This window comes from Neopelma chrysocephalum, unplaced genomic scaffold, assembly GCF_003984885.1.
Source record: "Neopelma chrysocephalum unplaced genomic scaffold, ASM398488v2 Primary Assembly neopelma1_63, whole genome shotgun sequence".
NCBI lineage: Eukaryota > Metazoa > Chordata > Aves > Passeriformes > Pipridae > Neopelma > Neopelma chrysocephalum.
The window spans coordinates 1,161,887-1,175,571 of NW_020897720.1; the positions used below are offsets into that span (position 1 = coordinate 1,161,887).

Genomic DNA, 13,685 nt, shown 5'->3' on the forward strand with positions numbered 1-13,685 from the left:
TATAGGGCTTTAATAGATAGATCACTTTAAACATCATAAAACTTGTCTGTCACAAGATGTCATAAGCTGACACAAGTAAAGGAATAGCAAGTCTTTGAATAATGGTATTTTAAAAATGTATAAGTTAGTTAAGTCTTACTTCAAAAACAAACTCGTTTCTGTGTGTTTTTCATACAGAAAAAAAAAAAAGACTTACTGGCAACACTTTTCCTTCTTCATCACAGACACACATTATCACTTCCACATTCCTCTGAGTTGTTTTATTGTATTTATCAAAATCTCCATACAGCAGTGTAATATATATGTCATTTCTTATATCTCCTAAAAAACAAAACAAAAGGTTAAAAATCAATTAAAATCCTGTGAGAGCAAAGGATCAACTGCACTTCACACAAGTATCTCATTTTCTTGCAGCGAAACAGATAAAAATGTATTATTTTCCATCTGAACTTAATTTTTCAGTTTTTATTCTTAGCTAAAGAGAAACTACGATGTGATGACGAACGCAACAATAAGGAGCTCTCCAAGGGACTCGAAGCAATTCTCGTCCTGCCCCGACACCTGCTGGTGAGGTGGAGGATGATCCAGTAGGAATTTTCCCCAAATTCACAGCTCTCTTTCTAGAGGGAGCTTCGGGGTTTAATTTTCCCCTGTCAACGCATTTGTATGATTTTAAAATGTATGGAAATTTTATTTAGGTTGGGAGGGAAAGGTTTAAGTTGTCTTTTTTTTAAAAAAAGTAGCACTGCAGAGACAGGGATTTCAATTAGAAGATATCTTGTCATAAATAAATTAAAAAAAAAGAGACTGTAAACTTGTATGTTTATTCTTATCAAAGGACAGCAATAAGTTACAATAAAAACAAGGGTAATTAAAATTTTGAGTGACATCCACCATAATCTACTTGCAGAACATGAAAACAATGTACAAGGAGACAAGATTATTCCTCACTCTCTTGATTTTACTTTTTCTGTTTCAGTACCAGCAAATATTTTCCAAGGATTTCACTGTTTTATATAAACCTCTAATATTGGAACAATATTAGAGTGAATTCTAAAGGGCCTCTGAGTTGCCCCTTACAGAAGTAAGTAAAGCTGCAGCTGCTGCTTGTTAAAACAGGGAATGAGAGAAAAAAGTCCCTTCGTATTCCAGAACTAAGCGCCTCCTACCTGGCATGATGATTTCAGGGAATCCCAGCTTTCTAGCAACAACAGTGGTTCTGTCTACCAGGTGTGGGTAGTCCTTCCTAGTCTGAATCACATCTCCAACCAGCATTTTCACAGTCACCCAGACACCTATTAAGAGAAAAAAAAAAAAAGAGGGAAGGGAAAAGATTGCATTTCTTGTAGGAAAAAGAATAACCTGTCTTCAAATGCTTGCCTCTTCCACTCAGCAAAGCAGGGATAAGAATTCACTTTCCCCACTTTCTGTAGATGAAAGTAAAAGCCCTGTAATCCAAAACTGCCTCTCCTAGTTTAAACAGCCTCTAAGATTCTGCAAAAAACTCACGATTCTTCACTTCCAGCTTCAAAGTTGACCCACCTCCATGGTGATGCTACAGCTCTAACTTAAAACATTTTGTTTAAAATGTAAACAATATAAAATGAAGTGTCACAAAAATACCTTGTTATTTAAAAGAAAATAATAGAAATGCACTTTACCTTGCCCCCCACTGTCTCCTTTTGAAGCAGTGATTTTGCTTAGGAGGCTGTGTAAAAAGTCATTCTCTGCCACTACCCTGCAGGAGAAACAACAATGTCTGTTAGGAATTAAGTGCTAAATAGATCAGACCAGAATGTAAATGACAAACAGCCTCAGTCTTCTTTGCTGGACTTGACCCTCTTGTGACATGTTCTATAATTTCATTCTCTCTCCCTCAAGTTCCAGCCCACTCCCATTCAGTTCTGTGCACAGGGAAGTGAAAAAGATTCAGTCACCAGCTAAGGATGGTGTTTGGGGACAGAGTGACCATGTGAACACACTCATCAACCTGCCCCTCCAGCCCCCTCCACTGTCCCTGACAAACAGCTAAATAAATGAACTTGGAATTTTTATCAGCTGCTTCTGAGTTTAGGAAGAAATCTCACACAACAAACCTGTTAGATCAATTTGGAAACAACAGAAATAATAAACCAGTGTGTCATAGCTGGGTCTTTCAGAATTAAATTTATCCTCCACAGGACATGGCAACAGTGCTATGTGGGATGCACAAAGATAGCTGCATTTGATCTGTGAGCACCACAGTTTTAGGCAGCTGGTCTGGCATTTCTTTTGAAAATAATGTGTGGTAGTTCTATTACTTTTTAAAGGAAACCCATTTTTTCTCAGATTTTTCTCAAATTCAACACAGAACCAAGCTCATAAATTAGTAGCTATCCTTGCTTGTAAAGTTTACTGTGGAGTAGGTGTAACTATTTGGCTTGGGTTTGTGAAATGGGATGTGGTACCAGCTGTCTGAAGGAGCACATTCATAGAATTATACATTTATTTAACATGCTGTGGAATCCCTGTCATGTCCTAAATGCCTTTTCAAGTCATACTTAAATAATATTTAAATAATATTTAAATAGTATTAATACTGAAATAATTATTACAACATAAAATGATTAAAAGGAAAACTTATTCTTCAACCATTTCAGGTTGTTACAGCTAAAGAGACAGATAAACATTCTTGTGCTTATCAAAGAGATCTAGGACTGTCTTACGGGTGGAAGGGAATGAAGTGCTGCTTTTCTTCATCACTTTCAGCTTTCCCTTTTATGATATCTGTAATATCCATGACTAGAGGATGAAAAGAAAAATCATTAAAATATATAATAGCATTGCAAAATAGCTCTTTTTATCTGTGAATGATGTTCTTGTGCCTCAAGAGAAATATGGATTTTTCACTAGCAAGCAATGCAGCCCAACAGGGACAAGAGCATTTAGTGCAAAGTCCACACTACAAACCTTGAGTAAAGGGAGAATTCAGACTAGTTTTGGTCTAATCCTGGGAATACAGGTACGAGTGCATTGGTGATTCTTTTGGGACATAATCATGGGCTTGATTTCATTCGCAAGGAATTATATCATTAAACTCTGGCACTGTGCTTTCATTTGCATTTAGCAGGAAGTAATAGAACCAGGAAATTAATAATAATATAATTAAAAATTAATAACAATTATTTGTATTATTGTATACTTAATTATATACTTAATAATTGTATTGTCATATAATTAATAATAAATAACTAATCAACAATAATAGCAACATTAAATTCAAAAGCACATTTCTGACTTGAACTAAAACGTAGTTTTTAAGTCTTTATGGACTTAAAAAAATACAGAAGGTAGTTGATAGAGCTGGTTTGTGTTCTGAGGTGTCTTGGTAGAGATTCTACAGTCCAGGACTGGCAAATATCCCCTGGGTCCTGCTTGAGCTCCAGCACAGGAGACATCAGGTACCTGCCACCCCAAAAGGCCTCCGGAGTCCTTGGGTGTATTTCTTGGAATTGCTGTCCCTCAGATCCATCTTCCCAACTCGGACTATTTGACAAACTAAATAAATTTTGTCTCTGCTCAGGTCTTTATTTCCAAGATCCTAAGATAGAACCAGAAAAGGATTGAAGTATTACTTGAGGAAAAACCAGCTGTGACATTGAAACAGGACCTCCAGTAACTGAGTCTTTGAAATCAACAGAGAAAAAAAAAACAAGTAACAAAACCAAGCCAAACAAAAACACCTCCAAAGAACAAAACACCCTGAGCACAAAGGATGAAAAAACTCTCAGTTTAAAATTTGAAGAAAACCTAAGGTAAGCTAATTAGAGAAAATAGTAGCGATCAAGAGACACAGCAGATAAAAATATCAAGTCATCAGTAAATCTAAGAGGCAACAAATTCTTTTGAAGAAAGGCCACTGAAGCACTGGCACATTAAAGCATTCAGTGTCTTGCTCTGTTTTTAAGATTGTCTCTTGCTTCCTTCTTCCCCTTGCTCATTCTGCAGGAGTTCTGGCAGTGACCACAGAGAAGAGACAATGGGATTTGCCAATATGAAGTAAACTGGAAAACACTTACTGTGAACACCACTTTCAGATTGTTGAGCATATCAATCTCCTTTGGAAAGCCTCGGCTCCCCCATCTCACCAAGTAATTCTCACTGTTTTGAAGAGAAATGTTTCATTGTCATGTGATTTAAAAATTCCTCCCTTACACGGTACAGAACAAAAGCTGCATAACAGGCACTCTGGGGTGATGGTTTAAATCTAATACCAGACTAAAAAGACAAGAAAAACACTGTACAAAAATCATCACTAAGCTCAGAAAAAATAACTTGAATGTAACACAAATTGACACCTTTTTTTTTTTAGAAAACATCACCATTATCATAGTCAGTTTGGTGGAAATAGTCAACAGAAACATAATCTGTCTTGGAATTTATAATTTTCTCTCATTTTTTCCACTCTCCCTCTTTCAGCACTTTACTCCAGACACCACAATATTCCCCATCAAGAATAATCTCTTAAATTTGCAACAGGCTCAGGCTTTTCCAAACTTCTGCAATGTTCAATCCAGAATCAAAATATTTGGAAACCTAGAATCCTTTAGTAGAGCCAGAATCTAGTTTTGTCCACACTTCACTTTGCTTTTGGTTTTGTCCCTTTTATTTCTATATTCCCTGCATTATTAGCACGTTGGCAATTATTTTACCTCATTTGGGTTGGCTGCTTTTGCTACTCTTCTCCAATGAAAAGAGGAAAGTTTACCTTATAATTGTTGATTTCTGTGGGTCGTAGAGTGACATGAAGAGTTCTGCATCCTCTCCAATCCGGCAAACAAAGTTCCTCACAAACACATAGAGGCTGTGAGTCGGGGATGAAGACATTCGGGAATATGATGCATAGTCTGGCTGATCCTTGGACTGCTCAGAAGGAGGAAAATCATTACTGGATCCATGAATTAAAATGGTGGGATACTATAAGCAGTTTCACTTTTTATGATATGTAACAGTTAATCTTGAAAAATCGTAGGAAGTTTGGATTAAAATACTTGTTTCCAGCAAATAAGAATTGCTCTGTACATTGCTCTCAAAGCTTTGCTTAAAAAGGCAGACACAATGAGCAAATAAGGCTCTGACCCTCCACCAGGCTTCATCAGGGGTTAACATCCCCTTCTGCAAGGAAGCTGGAGAGTCACCAGGTCAGAAGTGGAGAAGTGACAGAGATGTTGAAGATCCCACCTTCCTCCTCTGAGCCCTCCCTGCACACAGGGAGATAAAAAGCTCAGACTTGGTTCTGGAAAACACTGAACCCAGACCAGAGGGTCACCCCATGTGCAAATAATGACAAAGTTAATGACAGAGATGCCTTAAATCACTTAGGGGACTTGGTATGATAAGATCTTCCTTTGTATGGGATTGTGAACTTATTTCCCAGCAGGGCTCTCCTTTCAGAAATGGAACAGAGTTTATTTTATTGTTTTTTCCAGGGAACACAATAGCTAAACTCTTTTTCTTCCCTTCTTCCTTCACCTCCAGGAACCTTCCTATTTTGAGAATCTTAGATTTACTTTCACTCAGGAGAAAAGAGCCAGGTTAAGTTTCACTCCAGTATATGAATATATTCAAAACCTTACCTCCCCCAGGCTGCTTTCAGTGGAACTGCTCTGAAATCCATTTCTCAAATTTTGGTAAAATACTGTGCCTAAAAGCCTTAACAGTGTTTATGCTATGCTACAGCAACTTAAAACCCCTTAGGAGAAAGCAGGCAGTTGGACTTGATGGTCCTCATGATTTCCTTCCACCTTGAGATATTCTATGACTTCCCTGTCAGTTCAGTTCTTCAGCCACCAGGCAATTACATAAAGGGGGAAACAATCTCACCACTTTTAAAGATGTCAGTACAGAGGCAAGCCCGTAAGTCTGAAAGAATTAATTTTGGACACAGTGCAGAAGGTCTGCAATCCACATCATGGTGGGCTTTCAGTGTGCTGGAAGCACCAGCAAAATGAAATAAGTCTCTTTGAAGAGGAGACAAATAACGTGCTGAGATCAAGACACAGCTGAGCAGGTTCACTGACTCAAAAATAGGCTCCTGAATTCTACCTATGACCCATTTCAACCACCAAGAAAAAGCTACTTAACACTTAATGACCTAAGCCCATTTTAGGCTCTACTTTTAAAACAACTCACCACAGTCTATTGCAGACTCCCAAGTTTAATTTTCCTTATATTGTCCTTATATATTCCTAATATTTCCTTTTATATGTTAATTACATTTTGATGTGTGGGGAGCAACATTTATTTAGTGACACTGTTGAGAACAACTCAAAAGGGGTTTTTTGCAGTGGTTTGTCATGGGCGTTCTTGAAGTGTCATGACAACCCAACTATTTTCTCTCAAGTGTTTTACTTGCTTTTTTACAGTTTACTTTCTCATAAATGGAGAAAAGAACCAAAGAGGCTTAAAAATCCCCAAAGAGATTTAATGTAGAAAAAGGTCAAGGCAGTGTAGTCACCTGCTTTGCAATTTAAAAGATTAAATTTATGCACTCGTCAGCTTTGCTCTGGCACACGAACTTCTGGTGTTCACAAGATTATGCTGAGTTCACCTTAGTGCCTCTTCAGTGAGCTTAAATTCACCTTCATCACACTAACTAGCAGGCAGCAACATTAGCAAACAACTAGTGCTGCCACAGGGTCTTGTAAAACGAGCTGTGGTTACTCACAGTGTGCAGCTGAACTCCAAGTGTGTAACTATTCACGATGCAATTCAGCCTATGGAGTAGTCCACAGGACGACTCAGCTCCACAGATGGAAAGAGGAGATGTATTTCCACACAAGAATCCAAGAATGGCTTTAGAACCAGCTTTAGACAGAGGCTTTCAGCCCAGCCTACAGCCCAAATCCAGTGCACAAACACAACTAACTCAGTTTGAGGCTTAGCCGTATTCACACCACATGAGTGTGAATCTACTCTTAAAGCCAGAGGCAAAAGTTTCCACCTTTTATGGCAGAAGGTTGCATCCTTCAGCCCTTAGACTAGTTTTTTGTTTGGATTTTAGGAAAGGAAGCATTAAGTTTCCCAGTCATTCCTACCATTTCCTCCTTGATTCTCTCAGTGATTTTATTAGTGGCTTCTTCATGTGCATGAAATAGGCTGATGACACTGGTTTTGTCTGGATCCAAGATATTTCCATCTTCATCTCTAACTATCAGGTCAAGCTCAAGGATTCTGTGAAAATACAAATAATGGTTGGGTAATATCCCTCTACATAAGAAGCTTAGAAATGTAACACACAAGAAGAGGCTTCAAGTTTTAAAGTAATAAAGTCTAAATAAATGCAACTGTATTTCATTGAAGAAAAATTTAACTGAACCAGATGATTTTGTTTTCAAGTTCTTTTACAGTATTTAAAAATTTATAATTATGTCACCAAAGCATTAAAAGCCTATGACATAAAATAGATTCACCCTATTCAGTGATTTTAACAGTCCTCATCACTTTTGCTTTTTAATGTACAATATTTGTAATCAAGATGTGCAGAATTTTCCTGTTACCTTCTGCTTTTATGTTGCTCTTTCACCCTCCCAGCCCTGTTACTTAACTCACTACTGTCCTCTGTTCTGCCTTGCTCTCATACAAATAATGTCTTTATTCCTTCCACTCTTTTTTTCCCCTTCAACACTAAAACCTCAAGTCTTACAGTGGACAAGATATGTAGGATCTGTGGAGGTATCTTCATGTCAAGAGACAGCCTTTCATGCCTGTCCAGGTTTTCGCTCCTCTATCCCCCTCTAAAATTGGCCTCCTTTGTGCTGTACTGTACTTTTCCCAATTTTTGGAGTATGCTGGCTGCCCTTCCAGCACTGCTGCTGCTGTTTGAAGCATTCTGTGTCAGAATATAAAACATCTGGACCACTTTACGTGATAATCCACAACCCCTCCTGATTTGGTGTTCAATCTCCTCTCCCACAGTAACCCACTCAGCCCCCATTGTCGTTCCCCTTGATTCCTTCTCCACAGTTTGGCAAATTTCCTTCACACAACCCAACCCTACCCCACCCTTCCAGGTGTTTACAAACACTACCCAACTTGGACTATTCCTCTGTGCAATCCCAAACCATTTTAAACATCCCCTTGACCCCTACTGTTCCAAAGGAAGCAGTTCACTGTCTCATAACGTGGAAAGAAGAGTGTGAAAAAAATCTGAAAGCAAATAAGTGTTAATCAGTTGTCTTAATCAGAGCTTTGACTGGAGTTTTCCAAAGCAAACCCTGTCTTGGAGTGACCATTCAGCTCCACCCAGTGTAATAGGATACAGTGTATTCCACAGTCTGTTCTGTGTGAATAAAATTAATCAGATATTTGCATCCAAATCACAGTGAACAAGTTCAGAGTTTTGTAACATCTTGTGGTCATTGTTTATGTGTAGCCACAGGTAACTAAAGACTTTCAGCTGCACAGAGGCCTTCAGGCCACAACAACCACAGTCACTTAAAATAGCTAATTAGAGTTTATAAACAGATCCCATTGCCTGTAAAAACAATACTACAAAGATTTGTTTATCAAGCTCTCTCTCTCTTCCTTTATCAGATGGTGGAACACTACCAACAGCACTTTTTTTGCCAAAAAATATGTTGTGTTACAGTGACCTTTCATTAGCAAGAAGGAGACGAGGTATTTTGTCAAATAACTGTTCTGTCCCTGGTAGTTTCACTTCTATTATCAGAACTAGAATTCTGCCTGGAAATTCCCCAGTGAACTGAGTGTGGATGTGTGTGTTTGCAGACTTACCATGGTCTGTCAGCACCACCTCTGAGGGTCATATAACACTACAGACATAGACTGTGTTTGTAAAGGGTGAACAAGTTTTGAGTCTTGAGCACACGGGTGTTATGTGTATATAAAGGCCAGTTATCTGACATCAAATCTTTGCAATCAACAAGCTCATATATTTATAATTAACAAATAAATTAATACTTTGAAAAGGCACTTTACTATGAGAAACCTCAACACAGTATCCACTATTATCCCAGGAGTAACAGGGAGAGGTTTGAAAAGGAAGATTCAACATGAATCAGATTTTTGAGTTACAAAACTGCAAACATGAAAACTTTGTCATCATCTCTTTGATGATGTGCTTTAAAATAAATCAGGTTTTCCAGAAGCAGTGTAGGCCACTTACCTGTTACCATAATCAATTTTGGAAGTGACTTTCTGTTTGAGTTCTTTGAGCTCATCTTTCGGCAAAGTTCCCGACAGGAGCTGTGAGCGCCACTCCATCAGGTCAAACATCATGGACTGCACCTGCTGGAACCTGTCCTTCTTGTTTGTCTGAGACAGAAGAGAAAAAAAGAAGTTTCAGGCTTCAAGTTGAAGTGTAACATTTGTCTTGAAAATTAAATATGTGCCATATTTAATGCTAAATTATTGCAGGAAGTAGGCAAAGTAATGAGCCTGGCTTCCTTCCTCTTCTCATCCCACAAACTGTTAAGGACAGAATCTCCCATGTGACCATAAAGAAATGACATGAAATTTAAGTAGTTTTTATGGGGATAGGGAATGATGTTATTTTTGTTTTGTTTAATTGTGCTGTTTTAAGATTCTTTAAAAGTCTCATCAAGGAAATACATCACAGAAGCAATTTACTTCTGTATGAGAGACTGGTAAGATCATTTTGGGAACAACAATATTTGATTGTGGTATTAACACATTTAAGAGAAAAATGAGAGAATGCACAGAAGTCACTAAAGCAGTTTTAGTGTCATTCACTGAAACAAGAAGGGGTTTCATTACTGACTTTAACAAGAGAAAGAATAAGTGACACATTTCACATGTGACATGTTTCAGAAAACTACACCAGATTCAAGATTTCCTTGATCCAACAGAAAAAAAAAAAAAGGAAAATCCAATGGTTGGGATCCTGGACAAGTCAGCACAATGTCTAAAATTGCCAATTGTTAATAGCTACATGCTCCCAGTAACCCTTGAACAACCTTTGTTCTAGAATTCCAAGAATATCATGAGTCTTCTTCACATGCATCTTGGTTATGCTTTATACTCCTACCTGGAAACTTTTCACCTCTACAAATTAAAATTATGAAAAATTTATCATGCCCGGGATACTCAATGTTGAAACAACTGCCATGAAGTTACAACATCCCTCAGCCTTTCCATTTACAGAATCACAGGATCATCAGGTTTGGAAGGGACTTCCAAGACCACCCAGTCCAACCCTGAACCCAGCACCACCACTGCCAGGTGGATGGTTGGACTAGATTTAAAGCCACTAGGCAGTTAAAGCCACTGAAGAAAATGGTAATTATCTAAGCAGTGAGGAAACAATTCCTTAAATCCATCAAGACCCTGCCCTGCATGGAGGAAAACACGCAAATTTGGACAACATGCATCAATAGGACAGACTATCAGGCCACGAACGGTGTGTAAAGTGTCCTACCACATAGAGCTGCTTCCAGATGCTTCCCCATTCCCAGAGAGTAGTGGTAACTTCTTGAACTAGAGGAATTTCAGCAGGTATTATGTTTTCTGTATGTCTAGGAAAGAGAAGAAAACATAACACAAAGAGAGTCTGCGTTTCATGGGTGTATATTATAGTTACTGTGGTTGGGGTATATAAACGCCTTAAAACTCATTCTTTAGCAGGCAAGATCCTTAATGTGACACAACAGATAAATTCAATACCTTTTCTTTTCAACAGTCACTTCCTTGATGTGGATGAAGGATTTAGGAAATATTCCCTGTTGAAGGAGAAAAAAAAAGTGTAAGTCCCAGAACATTTAAGTAACAGCCATGACTATGAACATAAACTTTAACCACATAAATGGTAATATCCCAATTAACTCTTGGCTATCTACTTTTTATTTAAAAAAATGTTTTTTATTCAAATAAATGCATTCCTGTTTGACAGACAAATAATAGAAGTTTTGTCATATCCTTCTCTGCAAATATAAAAAGCATAGGATTAACTTTCTTCATAAGAAATGCCACCTTCCACGCTCTTCCCTCAGGAAACAGTACAATTAAATACAAGTCAATACCACACAATTTAAATTCATTAAAGAAACATTTTCTCACATGAACCTGCAAATCCCTTCTTGGTAATTAAGACAGGTTCTTCTTGGATTCTTCTCTGTTCAACAAGTGACTTGTGGTACTTCAAGTCCCATAATAATTCAATAACATATGTGCTACTTTACAAAGCCTTTCTCCGAGTTAGATTTCAACTTCTATAGCCTTTTTATTTTAAGCACTGGATCTTAATCAAAACACAATCATGTCTTATCAATTCCACATTTTTTCATTAAGATTCAAGTTCAAAAGATTCCATGAAGAAGCCAAGTAATAGAAGAAGGTCACACTAATACTAAATTTAGTGATATCTTAGTACATTAAATTAACAATACTTCTTAAAGAAATGATCTTGAAGCCCTTTAGCAACATTAAGAATTAGTTAAAAGGAAGTGATTGGTTCTGGTAAATAGATTAAATTTTAATCAATTAAAATAAAAATATTATGTAGAATAAATGGCAATAGTGTTTTGATTCAAAAGAAATGTCAAAGGAGGAATGAAGACACAGGGTGGTATTAGGGAGGATGGTTTGTCACTCTGTCATGTCCACCCTCAAGTGTGGCAGATAACCAGCTGATAGTCACTGCCTTGGGTGTCTGAAATACTGAAATACATTGAAATATTGTGCTGTGACAAGAACTTGTGATAAACTCCCTTATCATTATCCTGCTCTTGCTTTCTCTGCAGTGAACTAGAAATGGACACAAACATCCCGTGCAGGTGTGCTGGAGCTCATGGAATGGGAGAAACAACAGGGGAAAGTCTGGACATCGTTCATAATTCCCACAAACAATTCCTCATTCCTCTGTCTTGTAGGATGAGGAGTCACTGAGCAATGAAATGAAACAACAACTCGAGCATCTAATGCTTCCAAAAGGAAAGGAAATCTTTCAGCTATCACATATAGTTTGTAAACAGACACAAATGAGTTTCTCTAAATTAATGGAAGTAATTTCTAATACCTACAGGCCATTGAATACAAAAGAGAAAAAAAAATGGAGAATTAGAGAACTTCACACTATTCTGGGTTTTTTTTCTGTTGGTATATTCTCTGTCCCTCTGCTCCCCAGATATCCCTTTTAAAGAGGTTATGAAGGTTTTGTACATCCTTTTTCCAAGATACAGAGAAGCAACTTCCAGCAAACAGTTTACTGTAATACAGGCACAAGTCTCTAACTTCAAATACCTTTGCATTGCTGCTCCCTAAAAAAACCTTTGTTAAGACTAAGCTATCAAAAAAAAAAAAGTTTTTCTTCTAGAAAAATGCATTTAAAACTAAAAAGTGACTTTCTTGGTAGTTAACTTAGCAGTCACCATACCCAGGGTGAAAACTATTTGTCTGTGCCTTTTTTTGATTAATATGATTTCTGTACAGTAGAGATATTTAGGAATTTAAGCCTCATGCAAGTTGTTTATATTGTATGTAGCCTGAAGAATCCTTAGAAAAAGTACAGAAACAAACACATCCAGCAGTAAATTTACTCAAAATTTAATTCAAATGGTGTCTGTTAACCTGAAGACACAGTAATTTCTTCTTCATTGATCTGCTTTTTTCCCAGTCCTCACTTCTATTTACCAACTGTCCAGGATAAATGTTGATCATTTTATTCATCTCGAAAGGAGAGAGAGTGGACAGAGCTGACTTTGAGTGATCAGGATAGGACCATCCACTAAGAGAGAATAAAAAACCCACTTCAGGGGCTGACTTGTTAAAAATAGTCCCATAGGGATGAACAGTGTGATCTTACCTCTGCTCCTTTGTATCTCACCAGGTAACCCTTGTACCAATCTAAAAGGAAGAAAGATCACTTGGCATGACAAAAAACCATGCGTTAAAACACACACAATAAAGTCATGAGTTTTATTTCATGTGAGAAACATCTAGCATAATGTTTGTAAAAATTCAGGGTTACTTCACACATACACAGATTAAAGTGAGCACCAGGAAGCACATTAAGCATGACTTGAATTCTAGCAAATATGATTATATGGTCGACTTTCAAGTCTTGCATAGTAAGCACAGATAATCTCACACAGAATTTCACACCCCCACACTCACATTAAAAAGGTAGGATGAGTTGTTTTACAGTGTAATATATATCACAGACAATTAGATATCTATCTATCCGAGGTGGCCCATGGGACTGGACAGCCCAGGAAGCTCCTCTGATTGTGTTCTGGGTGTAGGATTTACTCAATACAGCACACGGTTGTTACATATCCATTTTCCTTGTATGTAATAAAACTTAAGCCATCTTTCTGCCATGAGGAATTACAGCTTTTGGACTCAGTTTGAATAAGCAGCTTCCTGGTGTAAAGTTCAAGTTAGAACCTCGAGACAGTGCAGGACTGTTATTTGGCTTGTGCTCCACTCATAACTAGAAACCCCTCCTGGAAGGCAGGAGTGCTGTATTGCAGTAGTGGCAACTAAAACACCAAATCAGATTTTATTCCATCTATTCCACAGTTAAGTCACAATAAAATTCTACAAAAAAACATAAAATGCAGAGTTCAACCTTCCTGAATTACAGCAGAGGCCATGACCACTGTGCACACACCCAGCATGCAAAATCACCTCCACAGCAACACTTTAACTCTGTTAAATACTACGTT

The 13,685-nt window shown here is 37.6% G+C and overlaps 1 protein-coding gene across 2 annotated transcripts in view; it reads right to left on the reverse strand.

The window, feature by feature from the left end:
- Positions 1-13,685, reverse strand: part of DOCK2 (dedicator of cytokinesis 2) — a 164,339-nt gene that overhangs the window by 140,885 nt on the left and 9,769 nt on the right. For both annotated transcript variants that reach the window (XM_027682716.1, XM_027682715.1), the window contains exons 3-14: positions 12,821-12,861; positions 10,684-10,739; positions 10,439-10,535; positions 9,167-9,315; positions 7,077-7,212; positions 4,748-4,902; positions 4,059-4,140; positions 3,445-3,580; positions 2,706-2,781; positions 1,662-1,738; positions 1,170-1,295; positions 197-321 (exon numbers count right to left, since the gene is read on the reverse strand). In XM_027682716.1, the coding sequence (XP_027538517.1) occupies positions 197-321; positions 1,170-1,295; positions 1,662-1,738; positions 2,706-2,781; positions 3,445-3,580; positions 4,059-4,140; positions 4,748-4,902; positions 7,077-7,212; positions 9,167-9,315; positions 10,439-10,535; positions 10,684-10,739; positions 12,821-12,861 (1,256 nt within the window). The remainder of the gene's footprint in view (positions 1-196; positions 322-1,169; positions 1,296-1,661; positions 1,739-2,705; positions 2,782-3,444; positions 3,581-4,058; positions 4,141-4,747; positions 4,903-7,076; positions 7,213-9,166; positions 9,316-10,438; positions 10,536-10,683; positions 10,740-12,820; positions 12,862-13,685) is intronic.